This window comes from Cololabis saira, chromosome 23 (assembly GCF_033807715.1).
Source record: "Cololabis saira isolate AMF1-May2022 chromosome 23, fColSai1.1, whole genome shotgun sequence".
Lineage (NCBI taxonomy): Eukaryota > Metazoa > Chordata > Actinopteri > Beloniformes > Belonidae > Cololabis > Cololabis saira.
Window position 1 is genome coordinate 26,690,265 of NC_084609.1, and position 24,273 is coordinate 26,714,537.

The 24,273-nt window shown below is 40.3% G+C and overlaps 1 protein-coding gene across 1 annotated transcript; it reads left to right on the forward strand.

The window, feature by feature from the left end:
- Nucleotides 1-1,700: 1,700 nt before the first annotated feature.
- Nucleotides 1,701-22,535, forward strand: il15ra (interleukin 15 receptor subunit alpha). Its single transcript, XM_061714614.1, has 10 exons — nt 1,701-1,770; nt 3,780-3,974; nt 4,087-4,233; nt 7,265-7,300; nt 7,433-7,480; nt 11,683-11,769; nt 15,043-15,237; nt 15,322-15,357; nt 21,663-21,698; nt 22,510-22,535. The coding sequence occupies exons 1-10, from the start codon at nt 1,701-1,703 to the stop codon at nt 22,533-22,535; spliced, it is 876 nt and encodes a 291-aa protein (XP_061570598.1).
- The last annotated feature ends 1,738 nt before the right edge of the window (nt 22,536-24,273 follow it).

A 24,273-nucleotide genomic window follows, 5' to 3' on the forward strand; every position in this document is an offset into this window, starting at 1 on the left:
TTCAGTCACAACGGGCTTTGATCAGTCAATACTTCTGTTATCTTTGTATGAATCTCCGTCTCCATGCTGCTGTTGTTTGCTGTTGTCATTTCTTGATTGTCTTTTCCTTCAGACCATTGCCCGTGTCCAGAAATTCCCCGGAGGCCTCTGACTGAACCTCCACCAGAGACCTGCTTTGAAAACAAAAGCCCTTTTCGCTACAGTTGTGTGAAAGGTTACGTGAGGAAAGCAGGAACATCAAATCTCATCGTATGCAGCCAAGTTAACGGCGTGTTACAGTGGACGGATGGATCCCTGGAGTGCATACGTAAGAAAGCCTTTTCTATATATTTCCTTTTAAACAGTGCATGTATGGATATATTAGACCAGTGGTTCCCAACCTGGGGTCCGGGCCCCCCCTGGGGGGGCGCCAGAGATCTCTGGGGGGGCGCAAAACTTTGTCTGCTTTGAAATTATGCAGTTGTAAAAATTATATTTGCGAATGAGACATTCATAAGACATTGTTAGGAATAATTTATGAATGTCTTGAATATTTTTTGTGTTTTTTATACACTGGTGACAAACCCAGGAAATTATTTTATTCCTTATTATTATATAGGAAAAATGTTAAAAATTTTGGTCTATATATTAAAAGAGACATTTTCCAGAAATATTTGTATTTCCTTGTATGTCCTTTTGTGCCTATTTTATACATTGGTGACATTGGAGAAAAACAAAGTCATATGTATACAGAGTAAACCAAAGAGAAATGTATCAAAAAAACATAATTAATGTTCATTTTTTCAATTAAAGACTATTTTGGTGCTAGTACGTACGGGTCGGGGGGGCCTGGCTGGTCTTAGACACAAGTAGGGGGGGCTCAAAGGAAAAAAGGTTGGGAACCACTGTATTAGACTCAACCCAGAACGCAGCTCTCAAGACAACAGAGCAGAAACACAGCGAGGACAGATGTGCCGTTTAAAACACCAACATCTGCAGTCGTAGGAGCAGCTGCTGCCGATCAGTCAACTCAGTGTACACAGACATCGCTTCCCATTTGCAAGTTGATAAACAAGCTGTCCTCACTTATTGTGTTTCAGCCGATCCCAAGCTCCCAGCACAACCACAGAGCACAAGTAAGTGTTTTTCCAGATTAATCAAAAAGAAAACAGTACAACACATCAGTGCCACGGGTTGTAAAGTCTTGTACAACATTTAAAAACCTGTTTTTCAAGTCCTTGCTCATTCAGAAAATGGCATAACTTATTTTATGAGTATATCAGCAACCACAAGGTGTGTTTTAATGAATTTGGTATCAAAATAAAGGTAATGATATGAGATCACAGCAGAAATGAAGCATATATACAGTATTTTGAATTGAATGTGAATTTATTTCAGGCTATTACCACAATAGTGATTGATAAACAGTATTTACAAAAGAACAATCCCAAACAACATATACATATTCACCGGTATTAGCTCATCGTCGCAATACAGTATATATTCATATATAAATTTGTACATCATAGAAAAATAATATAAACAACATTTCCAATTGAATAAACTTTTAAGTATTTATACCTTCAGATATGACATTAATTTGTGCAAATTGTCTGAAAAGGGATATGAGGACGCAAACCTTATTCATATATATATAAATATTCTGGGTAAATTTTGATGGGACACAGAAAATAAGACATACTTCCGTCTCTGTCTGGTAAATGATTGCACTTTTGGAGCGTGTTCGGAGTCAGCAGCCCCTGAACTTCTGTCCAGCCGTGACGGTAAAGAGTTGGCAGGTCTGCTAAATCAAGGTTAAAAACGTTTCTGTTTTTCGCAGCTTCTCAAAGCCATTGTTAATTCCCCGCTCTAAACTGTAACTTTACTGTTGTTCATTTATCCGCCCCATTGTATTTTCGTTTTTACTGTTTAATCTTTGGCCTTTTCTGTCTTTTCTAAATCAATTTGAACTGCTTTGTATGTGAACTGTCATACAAACAAACGCGCCTTGTTAGATGTTTTCCAGAGGTTTTTTGAGGAGGGATGACACTTTAAAAAATGTTTTCAGGTCTTGAGTTTTTTTCGTAGTTATAAAAAAAAAATACATAAATATAACAAACACTTCACTGAATTTATCAGTTCCTTCAAAATATAAGTGTTTTGGCTTTGTTTATGAGTCTTGACCTCTTTAGTATGTGCGCTCTGCAGCTGTCTGTGGAACAATTCAACTGTGGGTGTTTATAAAGGCTGGATCTCAAGAAGGGCTGGAGTGATTTTAGTGAATCTTAAACACAGCTGGAAAGATTCCTGTGCCTCCCAGTCCTTGTACTCTCATCGGGCTTTCACATAAAAGCATAATTGAAATTGAGATTATAGTGGCTCTTTAAGATTTAAAAAAAAGAAAAAAAGAAAGTAAAACACATGGGCAATGGCAATTACCCCATTTCTGCTTCAATAGGATTCAAGGCAGCCAGTCGCTGCTAATCTTGAGAACGCAGTGGCGTCAATTCAGTCAAAGCTAAGGTATGGCAAGGTTACGAGTCACAGAAGTCTGCTATGTAGCTTATCTGTGTGGTCAAGAAGCCTGAATTATGGTTCTGCTTTAAATCGACGCAGAACCTACGGCGTAGGCCCTGCGTTGGTGTAACGTGGAACCATAAATCAGCTGTTAGAGAGCAGAAAAAGCGTATCTAACAAACGCAATTTAACTAATTTCTGTTCACTTCATTCACTATGTCAGTGCAACAATATCAACGTGGACATCCCAGTTTAACTTAAAACAGTTAAAGTCCAAATGCAAAAAGGAGAGGGAGGGAGCAGAAGACAGAAAGAGAGAGAGTAAAAAAAGTCAAATATTTCCCTTAAACAGAGTTATAAGAGGGTAGGATGATTTGATATCTTACCTTAAGCAGTGTGCATTTGTAGGCGTACTTTGAAATAAATTAAACTGTGAACTGTAGGTCTATTTCAGTCTATATTTGTGTAAAAGTAAAATAAAAAAATACCCCACTTTAATATAAATAAAAAAATGTAGCTGCAACTTAGCAGCTTTAAAAATAAATATAGAAATTAAAAACAGTTCTTTGAAAATTAGATGGTATCCACTCAAATTCCAAGATAACTGCCCAACAAAATAAAATAATAATATGACTAAAAATGAATTCAGAAATATCATTTATTTATGTTCGGGGTTTTTTTCAAGGCCAAAGGGAGCCGTTGCAATGAGGATGAAGAGCCGCAGGTTGCAGACCCTTGACCTAGTGAAATCGATCATGTTGTTCTGATATAAATTTGTAGTTATTTTATATATATTCAATAATAGAATAATCAATACAAATAGACACAGAGTAATTCCATAAATGTATTAATACCTAATACCCTACCTTGCCATACCCAACTGCGAGAACGCAGGAGCATTTTCAAATAATCACATCCGTCTACGTTACCGGCTACATCTCACTTTGTTACGTCTCACATCTCAATGGCGTCATCCGCCGTTGCTGATCTTACACATAGCATGACCTACACATTGATTTCTAGCCTCCCCATTAAAAGACTGAGTCATGTAGTCTGAACACCGTTGCCATCTATTAATGCTGAAAGTCTTGTAGTCTGAAAGCTGCCTAAGTGTTTATTTAGTATTATACCATCTGACAGTATAAAACACGAGAAAAAGAAGAGTTGAAATAAAAGTGTCTTGATAGTTCCTTAAGTCACAAGACAATTGGATCCATTTTTTAATCTTTGTATGGATCTCTGCCTCCATGCTGTGATTTTTTCACGTGTTGATGTTCTTTCAGACAACTGTACCTGTCCAGAGATTCCACCGAAGCCTCTAACGGAGCTTCCAACAGAGCGCTGCTTCCAGAAAAACGGCCGTTTTCGCTACAGTTGCATCGAAGGATACGTGAGGAAAGCAGGAACATCAAATCTCATAATATGCAGCCAGGATAATGGTGCATTACAGTGGATTGGTGGATCCCTCGAGTGCATACGTAAGACCTTCGTTTTGTTTCTTTTTCCCTTTCAGAGTTCTGAAATCTGAAATCATTACATCCCAACCCACTGAGGACACATGCTGAACTGTGGTCTGTTACTGTGTTTCAGCTGATCCCAAAATCCCTCCACAACCAAGGAGCACATCTGGCCAACCGTCATCTACAACGCCCACTTACTCCTTCTCACAGTCGCAGGGATCTGCTGGAGCTTATTCCGACTCTCCCCAGCAGAACACCAGAGGAACAGCCGGGACAGGTGGGGAATCCATCGCAGCGCCACATGTAGACAAACGACCACACGCGCTCACACACACTCCTACCGGACACGCATGTTTTCAGTCTGTGGAAGAAAACCCACATAAATTCCTGCATATACAGGACTGTCTCAGAAAATTAGAGTATTGTGATTTTCTGTAATGCAATTACAAAAACAAATTCATTCATGGATTCATTACAAATCAACTGAAATATTGCAAGCCTTTTATTATTTTAATATTGCTGATCATGGCTTACAGCTTAAGAAAACTCAAATATCCTATCTCAAAAAATTTGAATATTCTGGGAATCTTAATCTTAAACCTATCGTTACGTAACGACGGGAGCAGATTCTGAACGGCTCATAGAAGTCACATGACACTGGAAGATTCAGCCGGGTGGGGTGTACAGACCCTGCAGAATTTCGTGTCTTTCAATCTTTTCTGTGTTGGCAGGGTGAGAGGAGACCACTTTATATATGTTAAAACAAGAAAAAACGTGTTTTTCATAATAGGCCCCTTTAAGTATTTTCTCAACTTTCTTCTTAAGAAAAAACTTAAGAATAAACGGTATTTCTTGAAATGAAAGTTCTCAAATTTGTTCTCGACTTTTTTCTTAACTTTAAGACAATCTTGACCTGTCTTAAGATTTCTTCTGTGAAAAGGTAAGACTCTAATATCACCTCAAGTCTCGCTTCAGGTGCATAGACTGAATTTAATGAAATGAATAATAATAATATTATAATGAAATGAATAATATATATAATTTTGTATACCAAGTACGTAGAGGTGCACTAAATAAAAACCCAAACATATGTAGCTTAATAAAATAAAATGAAATTCAATAGACTGATTTGTTCATTTTAATACATTTATTAACTGTTAGATTTCATCTATTAAACCAACATTTATCTTCCTAAATGATTTATTTGAGCCAGCGGTAATTCTCCACAGAGCTGCAGATCAGTTCGTTGGATCACTTTCTCCCCGGGACGACGGCGCAGGTCAACCCGGCTATCACGTCTGTTCTCCGGCCGTGAGCTGCTGCGGCTCTTCTCATCCCCAAAAACATCGCAGAACATTTCTTAACAGGCGTTATTTGGATAAACTGAGCCCAGGTTGGGGATTTTAACGGTTACTTTTACGCCTGAAAAAATATTAAAACTTAATAAAGTGGCATTTTAACAGCGCTACAGCTAAAATTAAAACAGCTTTTAGGCCGCGTTCAGACTGCCAGCCAATATCCGATTTTTAGCCCATCCAGATTGAAACTGGATGACTCTTTTGAAGTCTGAACAGTCTCAAACCGCATGAGATCCGATTTTTGCAAACCAGATCGAAACCACCTCCGGTAGGTAGTTTCATATCGCATTCATATCGCATTTGGGCAGATGCGTCTCAGTCTGAACATCTCCAAACACTCAGATTGGATATGACTGTCCCAGACCCATGCTCCAAACCACCCGCCCATTTCCAGTTGTGGAGCTACTCATCCTTTCACAGAGAGCATGTACAATCTCTGATGTCACGTCAAAAACTATTATTTGTAGTTTAAGTGTTACATTACAAATTATGTTTTAATAGCAGAAAAAAAGACTGCATTTCCACGTAGGTGCGGGTCGCCGCGTACCCTACGCCGTAGGTCTGCGTTGGTGTAACGCGGAACCATAAATCAGCCTTCAGTCGCGCTGTGAGCCTGAACCTGCAGCCCGTCAGCTCATCAGGAGGTTAAACAGCGGGGCTGCCAGTTGTTCATTGCTGGTTGGTTTTGTTAACTCTGAGCTTTGTTGGTTGGTTTGTTAGTTTGCTGGTGGTTTTGTTCTGAACACTTTTCTGTTTCTCATTATGCTGGGACGCCGGGTTCCTCCGCCGACACACAGCTTTTGCGGTATGCGTTCATTGTTATGTCTAAAAATGATGCGCAGTGCCGACCCAATCAGGAACGGTACATATTTTGGGATTTTTTTATATATATAAAAAAATAAGAATATAAAAAAATAAAGGATCCCCATTACCTTTGATCGGGTGGGCAGGACGCACGTTTGGGTGGACACAGCCCCCCCCTGCCCCAAAACCAGCCTCGAGTTCCAGAACACAGAGGTCCGACGGGAGGATTAGAGTGAGATGGGGCAGTGTCAAACGATTTAAAATATTGCACAGTGTATGCCCAGCTTTACAGGTATGGAACAGCATGTGAGCTGGCTCCATATTGTTATTGTTTTTGATGTCGCAATTACATGACTTCACACAATACACGCGCTGGGTGACGCCTCCGCTCCGACGTTGTTGCTACGGCAACCCGTCAGATCAGTCAATGATGTGGCCCAGTCTGAACAGAGCCAGATCCGATTTGGACACTTGCTAAAAACAGTGTGTGAACAGTCAGCCCTGAAAATCGGATATGAGAAGGAATCAGATATGAATCAGATTTGCCTGCAGTCTGAACGCGGCCTTAGCTCTCGGCTTCTGCTGTCGTTTTGGTGCGAAATGCATTCTGGAATACTTGGCTGCTACTGCTGCTGTGATTGGTTGGTGAAATGCATTCTGGGATACTTGGCTGCTACTGCTGTGTGAACGGTCTGCTGGAGCGGCTACTGAATCGTTCATTTAGTATGCAGTATACAGTACATACTGATACAGTATGTAGCATGCAGTTCGTTAGTGTGCGATTTCGGATACAGCCATATTTTAAAAAGTTCTTAAGTAGGAAAAATAAGAAATTCGTAAGAAATGATAGTTCTTAAGACGGTTCTTAAGAAAATATTGAGGAATTGCACTTAAGAACTTTCTTATGAACTTCTTAATTTTAGATCTTAAGACATTTCTTAAGATCGTTCTTAAGAACATATTGGTGAATCCAGCCCCAGGTTTCCGCTTTGCCTACCACATGTGCCTCATGTCTCTCATTGGTCGTCTGCGTTCCCGATAACATCGACACCCCGGCGCCAGAGAAATCAGTCCACTTGGTTTAATCATATATTGCTTATCAGTTGCAAATTGATTTAGTAACTGTCATCATTTTTGGTGTTCCAGATTACCCCGAAAGCCCACCACAACCAAAGAGCACAGGTATTTGTCTACATTAATCAAAATGAAAGTACCGGTAGTGTGTTGCAACATTGACAGAAGTGCTAATTGCATTAGGTTTCTTGTTTCATTGCTCTGTGTATGATTAATGCGTATCTGTCTTTATTCTTGCAGGGAGCTACAGCAATATCCCACAAGACTTCATCCTTACCACTACAGTCAGTGAGTTTGGTATTTGCATGGATTGCAACCCCCCCCCCCAAAAAAAAGTAAAAGTAGTCACAGCAACAACTGTGTTTGCAGAAAAGATTATATGCAGCAGTGACTGTTATAATACAAACATTGTGGTTGTAAACCAGGAACGGTTGTGTGGTTGGGGTCATGTTAACAGGTAATGTTCACAAGACGTCTACATATATATATATATATATATATATATATATATATATATATATATATATATATATATATATATATATATATATATACATATATATATACATATATATATACTGTATGTATATGCAGAGTTGGTTACGGTTAATGTAGAAAAACGGCTATTTTGCAAAATAGCCGGCTAATATGCAAAATAATCGTCAGTGCGGCTTATGTAGAAAAACGGCAGTAGCCGGTTAATGCTGTAGATGTGTCAGACCCAACACTTTTTCGGGGAGTGTAACGTTAGGCTTCTTCAACAGCCATAAATAGCCTTGTCAGCAACAAGCATGTGCAGCATATGGGCTGCGTTGGCTGCGTTACGCACCAACTGCACTGATTGGCGACTGTAAGTGACTGGTTTGAAGCGCAAATTTCATCCATTCAACTGAACTGTAGGCTATTCTGTAGTAACTGGACTCTATCTACCAAATGAATTACGTTTGCTTAGTTTGTTTTGGTTTCATCAATTTGTGCAAATGGAGGAGGAGGAGAGACCTCATCTCATCATGATTCGGGTTCCATGAGAGAGACGCAACAACGGTTTGTCTGTTTTGGAGGTGGCAAAGAGAAGGTGGGAATAGATATTTCCTCACAAAGACTGTCACACTGGATATTTGCGAGTACATTTCCCACACCTATAAGGCTGGTAGAGGTGAACGCACTCCACTGCGCTTTGCCACCTCGGTGGCCTCTATTCTGGGGTGCCAATGACGTGATCTGTAGTTTGCATTATTCGTTTTGGAATACTCAATTTAGGAATATACTGCATGGGATTTGGACTCAGAATAATTGCTATAATTGCCACAGCATGCTCCGGTCAGCTCGAGACAATTGTCTCGAGCTGACCGGAGCATCAACACTGGAGAGATGATTAAAAATGTGATGCACCATGAGCTTAAAAATGTATGTACTTTGCAAAATAGCCGTTTTTCTACATTAACCGTAACATATATATTTATGTATATATGACCAACCCTGCAACCACCAAAGCCTGATTTCTATTATTTATTGATTGATTTTTATTATTTAGTTATTGTATTATACAATATATAAATTCAATATCACATGTGGGAATTAAAACAGTCCCAATTTGTCTCTAACAGTTTCCAATTCATATTTTCATGTCTCTGTAAATACATTAGCCACATGAATTGATTTATTTTGGTAGTATTCTTAATTATCTTCACACAAATGTGCATTTTATTCCACTTATTGTACCTCAAAAGTGGACTGTGCGGGGCCGTAGCACAATATTTTAAAAGTGGGTGTGGTGTGGAGGTGAGTATCTGGCTCCGCCTCCTAAATCCTACGAACAGAGCTGTAAAGACATGTTTTAAAGGAGTGCCATTGCAGCGTACGCCTGGACTATTTTCACCAAAGGACAGGGGCGAAACTTAAGTTTCAGAGGTGGGGGGACACAAGTAGGAACGGTAAATTTGTGCGTGTAGCTGTAGCGTGGATGTGCAGTGTGGCTTTGTAAGACTATGTGTGTTTGAATGCGAACAATCAAACAATTTTTATATGGATTTACTTTTTTAGACACTTTTTAACTTTTTTTCCCTGATATATTTATTTATTATTATTTTCGTTTAGTGCTATACAATGATAAAAAATAGTCTTGAATCTTGTGACCTCTTTCTCTGTGGGCATCCTTTATTTTTGACACAACACAACATTAACATGCCACATAACAAATCAGCTCTTACCTTAAGACAGTATACAAGCTTTACAGGCTTACTTACTTACAGGCCTCTGGAGAAACAGAGTTCTTGGCCAGGCCTGATTTTTCATTTTCAAAAGCTTGGGCACAGAAAAAAACATAGGATTCCATTGACTCCTTGTTTATAATGGAGCCAAGGAATTCACAGTACCACTTCTCTTGATCTTAAGGTTTTGTTGCTAAGATGCTGTTCTACAATCACTTTTGGGCTGGTTGGGTTCCTGCCTGCCTGCCTGCACTTCTTCACTTGCGCCTGTCTCCACATATTTCTCCTATGAAATAGGAAAATAGATCATGTTCATTCCTTCCTTTCCTTATAAACAAACCAAAATCACCTAACCATTTACAACATATTAAGTTGAGTAATATTTGGCTACTCATCTCTGCACAGCCTACCTGCAACACAGCAGTGCTGCTGCTTTTTTGTCCCGCTACAAAAATGGATTTTGAACTGAGCTGCCGGCTCCTCTTCATTTCTGCGCCGCGTCCTGGCTGTCTGTCTGTGAGGCTGATTTATGGTTCCGCGTTAAATCGACACAGAACCTACACCGCAGGGTTACACCGTAGGGTTATGCCGTAGGGTTATGCCGTAGGGTTACGCCGTACGGTTACGCCGTAGGGTTACGCCGTAGGGTTACACCATAGGTTACGCGGCGACGCGCACTGTACGGTACTGTACGGCGTCGCCGCGTAACCTACGTCGTATGTTCTGCATTGATTTAACGCGGAACCATAAATCAGCCTTGAGCAGTACTGAGGGGAGGAGGGAGGAGGGGGAGCTGCGCTGCCGTGCCGTCCTTGCATCGCCTTCGCACAGGGTGTCTTGATTATTTGCAATTACAGGCTGAGCCTACCGTTAGTTTTTAAACTGTAAAAAGTGGGGGGGGACAAAAACATGATTTTGAAAAGTGGGGGGGACATGTCCCCCCTGTCCCCAGTGGAAATTGTGCCCTTGTCAAAGCATATCACGGATATTTCACTAAAGCTACACTATGTAGCGCTCCCACTTCTGCCCACATGGGGGCAGCACACCACAATTAGTCCATTAGTCACAACAAAGTGCGTCTGTAGTGGGGTAGTCGTAAGAGTTTTAGCTGCTTTGAACGAGTTGGAGAAGCTGTGCTCCTGGCAACCTTTGCCCTCTTTTACCCTGATTACTGTGAAAAGAAGCTGCTGCATCAGTGATTGTAGTGCAACTAAAGTTCAGATAGTTGAAGCCAGCATAAGTTCAGGTCTGTGGCCTCTGAGACCATGAAGACTGATGCTGCATGGGAAATGTGAAAGCTTGGATGAAACTGCTCCACACTATGCTCTGTACCCCAGCATGAGTTTGTTCCTCTACTTCTACGCCCCTGTCGTGATGAAACAGATGTATTTAGGAGGATGAGAAGTTTACATCACGTGTCCGCTGCCGCCATCTCGAAAGGAATTTAGCCAGAAGAAGCGCTGTCGTTGTGAGGTTGGTTCTCCTTGGACGAGAGCAACACGTCCAGGAACTCTGGGTTGGTGCCGTCTGCCCCTTTAGTACCAAAACAAGCCATCAAATCTGAACGGCCATCACCTCAACATTTGAGGGGTTCATTAAAACTGCAGTGTTGCTATTTGGTGTCCACATCAAGTCCTGTCAGGGGAACATGCCAATGCTGATCCACAATCACCAGCATTATAAAAACACACTTTGATTTATTGTGATTGAGGAAGGGCCAGTCAGTCTGCCTCTGTGATGTCACCAAGTGGCCAGACGCATCAGATCCTAGCATCTGTAATTAATTAATTACATGACTGAATTTCCAGTTGATGGATTTCAAATGAGGCATCACATTTGACTTCTATGACATCAGCGCAGAGGGGGAGTGGTTAAATGGGTTTAAAGCACAGAATAAATGTCTCCATTGTGGGATTACTAAAGGAAAATATTATTATTACCTTTTTGGACTTGTGTGAAATTACCAGAAGCGTGACATCTGCCGCCGACCCCCTGAAGCCACTAATGTCTCTGTGGTTAACTTGAGAAAAGGGATGTGACTCACAACTGTTATTGATTTCTAACCAAGATACTGTTCCACTTCACAAAATATCAAACACTCAAGCCGTCTGTCGCCATTGCTGTTGAAGTAACCATGGCAACGGATCCCATGCCCTTTCAATATGGCGACGTCGTCCCAAAATGCAGTGCAGGGTGAAAACACCGGGATGTAACTTCTCATTCTCTGCAGGACTCTGACTTTAGAAATTATGGAAGAAGTAAACTTTGTTTTTTCAACAGGAATTTCCCCTAGTCTTCATGCGAGCTGGGATGTGGTCATCTCAACATCTCAAAGAGGAACAGAGGAGTCAGAGTCAGTGTCACAAGGTAAAGACATAAGCACTTTGTTAGAACAATCATTCTTTCTTTCCACACATACGAGCTGCTCAAAACTCTGTTCCGTCAAAAACAGGACGAAACCTTCTCTGTTGCCATCTTAACGTCTTATACAGTCAACCCTGAATTATTCTGGCAGTTTTTAATGATGTTTTAGTGCCGTTATACACAGTTGCAGTGGATTTAGAATAAAACAAGTGGTCAAAGTGCAGACTCTCAGCTTTAATGTGAGAGGTTTCACAAGAATATGGTATTCCAAATTTTGCAGTTAAAGGTATTTTAAGCAAAGTTCCTCCATTTGAAAGTATTTGAACAAATTGAAATGAAGTTATTCGGTCATGTATCAGAGAATCCTTTCCTTCATCTATATATATATATATATATATATATATATATATATATATATATAATGTGTATATGTATAATCTTTATTTAAAGGCATGAAGCAACTAAATATAAACAGTAACAATTGGATAAAGAATATGATGACAGAGAGAAAGTAAAAGAAAATATACTAGAGACACGTGTATCATTGTCCAAATCTACCATCAAGAGACGCCTTCGTGAAGGTGCAAATTACTGGTAATATTGAAGAACAGGAAAGACCGGCCTTGTCGGAGGATGTCTGACACAGAAACAGCTTCCCGTGTTGTAGGGTCAGATTCTTTAGATGCATAAAATCAAGAAAACCTTGTAGCATAATGACGAGGGGAGAAAAAATATGTTGACGGCTCTGATAAAATTGTTAATCACTGGTAATTGTGGTCGTGTCTTAATAATTGCCATGATGTAATTTGACCTTTTGCTTAGTTCCTGTAACCGCCTCACTACAAGTGTCTTAACCTTCTCTGCTGCCGGCATATCCGTCTGCCTATGTTTATATCGCACTGTAAACAGTTTGATCGTACTGCAGGAGATATACTGCAACTCATGTTCGTATGTGTTGCTATCTCACTCTGGTATGTGTTGCTCCATGATTTATGTTTTAGGAGTGATGCAATGAGACAGCAAAGAAAGTATTTTTAACCGTTCTCTGACAGAATCCTCTGCTGCACGATGAATGGAAATAAACATCCAAAGGAAATCTTGGGTTCTGTTATTTTTCATTCTCCCTCATTTATTATTTGAGGAGCACATCTTTTTTCTCCACAAAGGTTCTGAACCGCTCATGAACCAGAGCAGACCACATCACGCCTCAAACATGGCGGAGGCAGTGTTATAGTGTGGGCATTCATTTTAAAAGTTGTTGCAGTCGCAAAACATCTCCAGGCAGGAAACTCAGAATATGATGACTATAATAGTTGACCTGAAAAAAAGTAAGAAATCAAAGTTATAGGAAATCTGGTTATATTTACATTTATGTTGTTTTTTCCGAATACGTTTGAGCCCCTGAAAACTGAAGTGCTTTGGTTAAAGATGACTTAAAGCTGAACCCGAAAGTCCTGAAAGAGCCTACGTGTTCGTTTGTCTCGAGCACCATAAGAAAACCAGTGAAATAGAATCAAATGCTAATACAAGCTTTTATTATATCATGCACAATGTTTTCCGGCCGGAGGTACACTTATCTCAGACCACATAGGCAGGACAGGAATGTACTCTATTTATGCTAAAAAGGGAGGAGTTCTTTGTAGTGAACCCCATCTGCCAAACATATCAGACATTCCCTGTTTATTGCTTCCTACTTAGGATGTCAACCCAGATAACGGATAAGAATCATCAGTGTTAAAAGATCTGTTTCTCTTCATTGTCTTCACCTAACAAAGAGTAAATATCTGCCTAGTCATAAAGCCTGCAACTAGAGAAAACAGCCTAGCCATAAAACCAGCTGACCCTGCAAATAGAGAAAAACCACCAGTGCAACTTTCATAAAATCCTAACAGTCTATTCTCTGATCATGTCTTCAATGCGAAAAAAAAAAAATGTCTATGAACAATCACAACATTTTTAAAATATTAAGAAATGACAGAAAAATAAATATGAGACTTGTTAAATAGTTAATGCAATATTCCAACAAACAAAAATCTAAATTGATTTACTGGAAATATTCAATTAAAATAAAAACCTAGGTTTTTAAAAAATATTTATATTGTATATATATATATATATATATATATATATATAATTTTGTATTTATTTATTTTTTCTGAGACCCAGAGCAAAGAAACAATAGCAAGATTAATCAGACATAAGGAGCTAATATTTACAGAAATGAGGAAAAGAAAAGGAGAGAAGCAACGTGGGTGAACGTAAATCACGTGACCGCCCGTCGCGACACCAGGCGTGACGCAACTCTCTCTATAAACCACTCTGGCTCAAAACGAAAGTGTTTCTTTTCTGACTGATTGCGGAGCAGACGCGCGTTTTCCTGCAAACCCTGATCAAGTTAATAAGAACAGAGTTATGGGATGGATCTGGATCAGCTGGGCTTCGTCTCCGTGTTCGTGGTTGTGGTCGTCGGGACTGCGCGACTGTCCAGTGCTGACAGAAGTAAGAGCCGTCTACTCACTGCAGGAGACGCACACAGCTGTACAGAGCAATATCAAAGGATCAAAGGAATAGTTTTTATTTTATTACTTTTTAATTCATGCAAGGGCCGCCAGTCGTCTACATTTTGGAGTATGACTGAGAATCCAACCTTAAAATCAATATTACAAAACCTATGAAGCTGTGCAAAGATGGAAATAAAGATCTGAGAGGAAACCTGTTAGTACCTTACTGTACTTGAGAAGCTAAAGACAGAACTAGTGTATTCATCCTTTTTGAAAGTGCAGGTTTTTCTTTATCAATTTGCTCCCAACTTGTAGGCAGATCTTCTAATTCACAATAATACAAACACTGTGTGTTTAAGCTGATAAAAGACAAGCGATTGTAACAATTCTGTCTTTATTAAACACGTGTTAAACATTAACAATGATGGAATAGAAAATTAGGAATAAGCAGTTTGCACATCTGGAGTTCAGTTAATGAAATGAGCTTTGAGGTGGATTAAGTGTTACTTTGATTAGTAAAATACTAGTTAACATTTGTATTTAATTATCTAAAATTATACTATTTTGTTGTCTTTGAGTCTTGTAGTGTTTACTTAGTGTTTACTTAGTGTAATACCACCTGACAGTAAAGAAAAAGAAATGCTGAAATAGCTGAAATAAAAGCTTCCTGATTGTTCCTTATGTCACAAAACAATTAGATCCTCTTTTTTTTTTTTATCTTTGTATGGAAATCTGCCTCCATGCTGTGATTTTGTCATGTGTTTATGTTTTTCAGACAATTGTGCGTGTTCCGAGATTCCTCCGAAGCCTCTAACGGAGCTTCCAACAGAGCGCTGCTTCCAGAAAGACGGCCGTTTCCGCTACAGTTGCATCAAAGGATACGTGAGGAAAGCCGGAACATCAAATCTCATCAAATGCAGCCAGGTTAATGGTGCATTACAGTGGATTGGTGGACCCCTCGAGTGCATACGTAAGACTGGCGTCATAACATCAGTCATAACATCTATAGGATAAGCTGATTCTTCCGGTCCTCACTTATTGTGTGTTGTTTCAGCTGATCCAAAGCTCCCACCACAACCACGCAGCAAAGGTGAGTACCAGGAAAATAGTCTTATCTATTTAATCTGGTTTTGGCATGCTAAGAAAGTAAAATGCTTATAAAGTAGATTTCCGATGTCTATCCTTTACTCCATAAAGTTATTTACACCACTTTCTGAGTTGTGTGTACACACACTTGGTACAGGTTTCTCTGGGATGGGTCTTATTAATCAAGAACAGATCAAAGTTGTTGACTGAAATGACTATCACCACAGCCATCGTTCAGATGCTGCGGTTTCACAACGACCATGATAGCTGCAGGATTTTGTTAATGACACCTTGGTCCAACAAGGTTTTCACTGCATAACTGACGCCGGCCGGTGTTCTGACAGAGAGTCTGGCTCTGACAATAAAAGCTGGACAACCCCTCTGCATTGTCGTTTGCCGTCGCATAATTGTCTGCTGGTAACATAGGTGTTGCAACTGTTATATGTAACATAATGGCACTTTTCCATTACTACCTACTCAGCTCTACTCACCTCAGCTCGACTCAACTCAACTCGGCCTCGTTTCTTTTCAGAATCAGAATCAGAATCAGAAAAGGCTTTATTGCCAGGTCAGACATAAATCAGACGAGAGAACTTGACTCCGGTTTACACCGACAACAACACTAAAGATGTAGAACATGGAGGAGATGATAGATGTGCTGCTGGGTCTGGGACTTGTGTTTGATATCAAGTTAAAAAATGAGATTGAGAGAAGATTCAAGTGACGACGCTTTTCAATTTTTTTTATTTGTCTCTGCGCTGCTGAAAAGTCCATTGGTAGCTACAAGCAGCTATGAAGAGACAGAGCTCCTGGTAGATCTGGTCGTTCCTTATCACCCGTCTAGATCCATTTTTAATTCTCTCCTCAACCACCAGGTTTATGAACATCTGCACCTCAGAGTTGGATCATGAAACAGACTTTTGCTGCCATTGCTGGTCGAATAAAATGAACAAGAAGCCGTCAGAGTCTCTTTCTCTGATGTCACATCCTGACTCAGACGTCTGACTCCAACCCCCCGACCAATCGGTGGCCTGTAGTGTGATGATGTCAGATACAGCCGACTCAGCAGCTTAGAACCTCGGCAGAGTAGATACAGAAAAGTATCTACTCGCCAAGTTAGACCTCTAGTGGAAAAGAACCAAACTGAGCTGAGCCGAGCCGAGCCGAGTAAGTGCTAGTGGAAAAGTGCCATAAGAGGGACGCCCGCCCCCACATTTGGTCCCTCCATCATTCACCAGGCAGTGAAACTTGGATATATTTAGCCAGTTTTCAGACCTCTTTTATTTATTTTTTTCTCACAAAATCAACTTGAGACACATTTAGCCACTTTCTTCGGGCGTTATTGAAGACTTTTGGAGACTAACGAGAAATCCTGGAAGGAGGAGGCGTTCAATCCTCCGGGTCCAGACTGCAAATGAATGGCACATCCGTGAATCCACCGCTGGCTGAATAACAATAAATAATTAATAATAATAGTATATCATTCCTATTGTTACAATAAGTTGTCTATAGTCAAAATAAGCGAGAAAGGTTGGAATGGTGACAAAAAAAGGTGAAAAAATTAAATATATCTGTAGTTTCAAACATAGAAAGAAAGTTTTTTTTTTAACTTCCTTTTTATCTCTCCCATGACTTAATTCCTCTCACCTACAGCATCCATCACAATTACATGCAAACTGAAAGGCAAGAACAAAGTCAAAAGAACATTGTACTTCAGTAAATGGTGTAAAACTATGGAATTGTTGCGAAAAGGACTTAAGAATGTGTAGTTCGATCCATACCTTCAAAAAAACGTTTAAAATTAAGACTACGAGTATCAACGAGTATAAAAAAATACTGTAATGGGATAAATTGTAATGCAATCAAATTCATTGACACCAAATTTCATAGTGTAACTATTATTACTGGGCTTTTGTTTGCTTCTTTGCACCTACCATATATTATATGACAGTGTAATAGATGTATTATTGCACTGTGTGTGTGTGTGTGTGTGTGTGTGTGTGTGTGTGTGTGTGTGTGTGTGTGTGTGTGTGTGTGTGTGTGTGTGTGTGTGTGTGTGTGTGTGTGTGTGTGTGTGTGTGTGTGCGTGTAAACACATTCATACATTGCTGTACAGTTAATGTATATCGTACTGATACTACAAAAACATGGATGCAAATTTGCATTGACATTCCACTACAGGTATATTTATACTTTGATAACCCAAACTGTTTGTTTATTTGTCTTTAGTTTTTAATGCTCTAACAATCATTAATCACTTATTTTCCTGCACTTCCTTATAATCATTGTCTAGTATCGATTGTATGATAATAGGGTTATACACAGTACTCGAGTTGTAAAAAAAAATCAGGGGGGATGGTGGATTTGATCATATGGGGACAGATAATTTGTGCTGATTACAAATAATATAATATATTACAAATAATAGCAGTGACCAAAACACCTGCAGAAATACTGCAGGAATGACATAGCAGCAGTTAAATGCAGCCTTCTGTAAGCTTTAAATATCCACTGGGCTTACATCAAATACATCAAAACACAACAATAAAAAACTGTTTTCTGAACTTATCAATATGACTCTGTCATTCACAGGATAAGTAACATGGATCACTGCAAAAACTCAAAATAAGAATATTTGTCCTATTTCTAGTTAAAATGTCTAATTTTAGTAAAAAAAATCTTATTACACTTAAAACAAGACTCATCACTGAAAAAAACAACAATTTTCACCTGTTTCAAGTAGATTTTCACTTAAAATAAGTAGAAAAATCTGCCAGGGGAACAAGATCTTGTTGCTTGTAATGAGAAGATAAATCTTGTCCCATTGGCAGATTTTCCTACTTATTTCAAGTGAAAATTTACTTGAAACAAGTGAAAATTGTTGTTTTTTCCAGTGATGAGTCTTGTTTTAAGTGTAATAAGATTTTTTTTGGTGAAATAGCAGTAAAACCACATTCATTGATGAAATGACATAAGGGATAGAAAGGGGGGATGGCAGTTTTACAGGGGGGATAATTTTGACCGTTTTTATTTCAGGGGGGATGCCATCCCCCTCATCCCCCCTCAACTCCAGTACTGTTTAAAGGCATCACAAGCTCAGGCTTCAGCTACAACTTTTTTGGTCACATCTATTTGATCCATCTCTGTAGTTCCTCTCTGGTTTGGCTGTTTTCTCCATGTGTGCTGCATGATGATGGTTGCACCGATGTAATAACATTGTTTTTAACAACCAAAACAAACAAACAATTGTGAAAACATGGTAAATGAGGTGGTGATGCCATTTAGCGACGTTTAGACCAGCCGATAGCTGCATCCCCCCCCAAGGAGTTGGCTACACTGCTACCAGGTGAAGATATTAGTCCACCCAGCGCAGTTTCACCAAAGAATCCATCCCACCTGATCAATAAGACAATATTTATCCAGTTGAAAGTGGACTTCAGACCTTCCTGGTTATCTACAACAATTCACTGCATGAAAGCATAAGTAGTTTAGATCACGATGGGATTCCACCTTTGTGTTTGGGTCAGGCTAGCTCGTTAATTTCTTTTCAATGTCGCTTTATCTTACCGTTTCCATTCAGCACAGTTATTAGAAAAAAAGTGTTTGTCCCTTCCAATAAGTAACAGCTGAGTAACATGACGGTTGAAAAACCCAGCAGGACCACGGCCAGCGTCAGCAGGATACAAGAGATTAGATACAAGTCCCTAGCAGTTGGGGGGGGAAAGTGAACAAAGTAAAAATGAGATATGGCTCCTACACCGGCTGCAGCTGTCCAAGTGACTATGTAACCCAGTAGAAATGTGTCTCACGTCCGCTCTGGCAGCACTCGTAGAAATTATTGGCAGACAATTTTGAAGTGTCCTCAAATGATCTGAGGTGAAAGTCTGTCAGTCGGAGGACGGAGATGCTGCCAGAGGCCAGAGGGGCTGATTCAGAACATAGTCATTATAAATGCTATTTAAATTATTCAATTCAATTCAATTTTATTTTTATAGCATCTATTACAACAGAAGTTGTCTCCAGGCTTTCCAGAGACCCAGAAACTAAACCCCCTGAGCAATATTTTTTTTTTTTTTTATGTACCGTATTTTCTGGACTATAAGCCGCTACTTTTTTCATAGGTTTTCAACCGTGCAGCTTATACAAAGGTGCAGCTATTCTGTGGATTTTTCTTCTACTGCTCGGGGCGCTCTAACCGGAATTAGAATCAAAACTAAGACAAAATGAATGCAAAGAAGACACTATAAATGTAAACACACTACTACTTCTTTAGCAGATAGAAGTAGGTAGAAGCAGATTTCAAACAGATAAATAAATACCGGTTATTTTCTCTTGGTTCTGTCCCGTTTTAATCAGCAAAGTTGCTGCCGTGTTAAAAGACACTGTTAGGAAAGGATCTATTTAGGTACAAACATGTACATCATTTACAGTTCAAAATCGTTCTGTACATGTAGTAAATATCTAATCTAACAACATAAATATCTGCGGCTTGCATATCTTTTTTTTAAATAGAGCGGATGCGGCTTATATGCATGTGCGGCTCATAGTCCAGAAAATACGGCAGCTTGTGCAGGTGAAATTACTGTTTTTCATCTTTGAGTGGCTCAGTGCCGTTTGTTAACGTGTTGGTGTTTTTTCAGACAATTGTACATGTCCCAAGATCCCTCCAAAGCCTCTGACTGAATTTCCCCCTGAGACCTGCTTCCAGAAAAATGGCCGTTTTCACTACACCTGTCTGAAAGGATATGTGAAGAAAGAAGGAACCACAGATCTCATCACATGCGTAGAACATAACGGTGCATTACTGTGGCAAGGTGGACCCTTTGAGTGTATACGTAAGTATTTATAGTTTTATATAGTTTCGTCATGACTTAGAAAGACAGAAGTTGTTACATCCATGGGACTAGCTGGGATCAAATGGGAGCGAACGAAAGTAGTTAGAGAAATAACAGGCAGAAAACAGGTGAATCGTTCAGTTGCGGCTACAAGCACCAAAATTGGCAAACATACTCCTTAGGGGTTGCTCTTTTGATAAAACCATTGTGCCAAAAAAAACACACACACAAAACCTCTAACAATACTAAAGTATACACTATCACGCCATCCAACCATTTTACCAGTGTCAAACATAACAAAAAAAACTCAAATTTTGCAGAATATTAGAATTCTGGGACTGATATATGGTACAAGGAAGCCAAAGTGTAAGTCCATGGGTCCAAGTTTAGATTCTACATAGTGAAAAGGTTATGATTTGACACCAAGATCATTCCAATAGGACAACTCTATTAGATTTTATTGCGAAATGCAATATTACTGTCTATTCGATGGCGGCCATCTTGAAAAAAGGCTGCCATCTTTTTTTTTTTTCTGGCACAATGGTTTTATCAAAAGAGCAACCCCTAAGGAGTATGTGTGCAAATTTTGGTGCTTGTAGCTGCAACTGAACAATTATTCCTGTTATTTCTCTAACTAAAAGCTGTTTCAGGCTGGTTTTTGAACTGTCGCCCTAGAAAGCACAAACTGTACTGTACATACATGAATATGTTAATTTCTGCTGCAAGGATAGACGCTTTAACGGCGGGTTGGTGGAGACTGACTCACTTATGGAGCACGACCCCGCTGGTCATTCAAAGAACTGCACTTTTTCCTACTTCCTTGTTGAACTCGACCTGGAAAACCAGACGTTACGAATCTCTGCCCCCGTCACACGCTTCATTTCTCTGATTGGTGTCCAGAGGCACCAATGTTTCCTCGGCGTCCGTCGGTACTGCCTCCTGGAAATCAAGGTCGAATTTAGAGGAAGCAGATGGATTCACAACAACTCACCAACACTCAGCCCACCTAGCAGTGGATGTGTTTATTCATCCTTTTGTAACTACTCCTGAGTGGACAGTATCCTTCAAAATGTGACTACATCTGTGAATAATCCTGCTCTGGACATTTCTTTTAGACTAATTTTATCGTTGCTCGTCAGGGAATTTCCACCAAGATTAAATAGAGATGTGACACTTCCTGTACAGAGGCTTTCACACATCTATTCTTCACGTGTTAACTCCCGCAGAGAAGGTCGCGACTCATCTGTCATGTTTTTTAACCACTGTTTTAACTTTACCGCAGTAAAGTAAGCCTAAAAAGCAGAGAACATGACCCCAGTGGGGACTTTTTCTTTTGATGATTATTTCCCGCAGACAGCTGCGGTCATGTCCGAACAGCTGCTCCTTCCTGCCTCAAAAACATGTTGTTTTTTTCAGTTGAATTTACGCTCATTGGTTGCAAATTGATGAAATAACTGTACTTATTGTGTTCCAGCTGATCTGAAAACCTCAACGCCCTCAGAGAGCACAGGTGAGAAAATGAAAAAGAAAACTGTTCAACCCACTGTGTGAGTGTTTAAATGCAGACTTTAATCCCAGAAGAGAGCGGTTATACAACATAAATGTTTTCTTGGTCTCTGAGCGAATGATCAGATTTTTGCAGTCTCAGCGATAAACCTCACAACTCCATCCAGATGTTTGACAGACTGTTCAGCATGTTTAGTCTGAACTGAAACCATCTGCTCCCACTCATTTATAAAGCTCAAAGGGCCTCATTTATAAAGCTTGCGTAAGCACAAAACAAGGCTTGAAAGATGCGCACGCCACCTTCTACGCAAAGGTTGGGATTTAAAAAAAAAAACGTAACGGGAAAATGTGCGTATCTCTACGCAAACTTTGATCCTAGCGCACGAACATTTTGAAGATACCGCAGACGGTGAGGGGGTGAAATGAAGCCAGATTCATGTCATACTTTTAATGTCATCACATATCAGACTTATAGATCCATGTTATAGATCTATGTGTTCCGTAAATGAGCCATCACGCCTGTATTTGCAGTAGCTACTACGTTCATATATCATACTTCCATCTTCAAAGGGTATGGAGTGGTGAATAGCACCAGAATGATTATTTATCGTGACAAGGTGTGTAACAATCAGTCCAATTGCTGAGTAAGAATATAAATTGCATGGTGACAGCCGTGCGTAATGCTGCACAATGGATGCGCTGGCACTGCTTGAAGAATTAGCCGACAGGTATGTGTTTGATTAACAATAAATAATGTTACATGTTCTGCCTAAAGCCCCTTCGAGGTACGATTAACATCTACATTCCTTCTTTAGGTCTGGGATATCACAGCCGTCACTGAGCACTATAATGCCAGCCGTTTTGGATGGCATTATTAAAATGACCAGTCGATACATCTGGTTTCCTTACACTGTGGGTGAACAGGCCAAAATTAAAAGGCAATTTGCAGCAATGGCAGGTTTCCTAAATGTAATCGGTGCTATTGACTGCACTCACATTGCTATAAGGGCTCCGAGCGAAAAGGAATTTGTCTGTGTGAACCGTAAAAATTCGGATTCAATAAATGTACAAGTCATTTGTGCCTCAAACAGGGTTCTGACAAATTTAGTGGCACGGTGGCTCGACGCGTCTGCGCATGCTCAGCAGGCTCATTTATATGCAAACACAGTCATCACGTAGTTTGCATTGACCATTTATGGTATGAAATGGGCGTGTAGAGGGCGGGGTATGAGGCAAATTCACCTGCGCAACCTTCCAGCTGGACTGTGATTTATAAAGAGAACATTGCGTGCAGATGTGCGTGCACATGGTTTTATAAATCAAGATATTTTGTGCGCACGCCATTTTCAGCTTTTGAGCGCACGTTCACTTTTAGTATGAATCCTACGCACTCTTTTATAAATGAGGCCCCAGCAGCTCATTAAACTAACACCAAACCTCGCCTGCACTTTTAGTTTTCACTTAGTCATCCGGCATTTCGAATCTAAGTAGCCTTTTCTCCCGTAAGCGCGAGGGCATGCATGGAGGCGGTACGCCTCCAGCAGGACTCCCTCGTAGCAGTAGTGTGGGAACACATGTGTTCATGTAAGGATGGAGTGATAGCAGTGTGAATTCTGGGTTTAGAAATACTAGAAGTAAATTTCTTCTCTTGTCAGCAGCGATTTCCACGTCCCAGCCTGCCACACCAGGGAGCATGTCCAGGTCGGAAGGTAAAGATCTAAGACTAAACAAGTATCTTATCAGTGTACATTTCCCTCTCATCTTCTGCTTTCACAGTCTGATATCTGAAGTGAACAGTCAATCAAGAGCATGCAAATTTAATGTCTGATATTTCCTTTCATTGCAAAAAGTAGGAAAAACTGCGGGGATCTCTGTGACGATGATCATCATCTTCATCGCCGCCGTGGGCTTGATCGTCTTCTTTATAAGGTAATCTCTTCGGTTTACTTACTCCGCCCACTCGCTCGCCCTTTTCATCGCCAGTCTCATCCTTTACCTTTCTCTCCACATCTCAGGCGGAGAAAGAGGAACGTCCCACACCACTGTACACCGGAGGAAAGGTCTCAATTGAAGCATCCACCAGAATCATCCTTGAAGGACACGGATGACGTCTTTCAAGATGACTGTCCAGGCTCTGCAGACGAGATTGAGCTTCAAACCTCTCTACCTTGAGTGCAAACATTTCCATGGAATTTCCATTCTCAGGGCTCCACTTTTACGTTGAAAAAATGTGCGTGCTGTATGGAGGAACTTTAACATGTCGGGTCAGACTGTACGTCTGGCAGAGAAAGGCCGGACCATGAAGAAACCATCTGAATGACTCAATTCCCCAGCAGGCTTTGCAGGGTTTATGGTTTTACAAGCAGGTGTAAAAGTGATGTCACTGGCCTCTCATTGGGCGTGGAACCCCAAAACCCCTCAGGGGTCCCCGCTGATGTGCAGAGCCCCATCTACCTTCACTCTCTGACCCTGTCCGGCCTCACTCGCTGTAATGACTGCAGCGCCGGCTCGGATCAGCGTGACTGGTTACCAAGAACCACCAACCTGACGACACGGACGGACACGGACGGACCCAGACG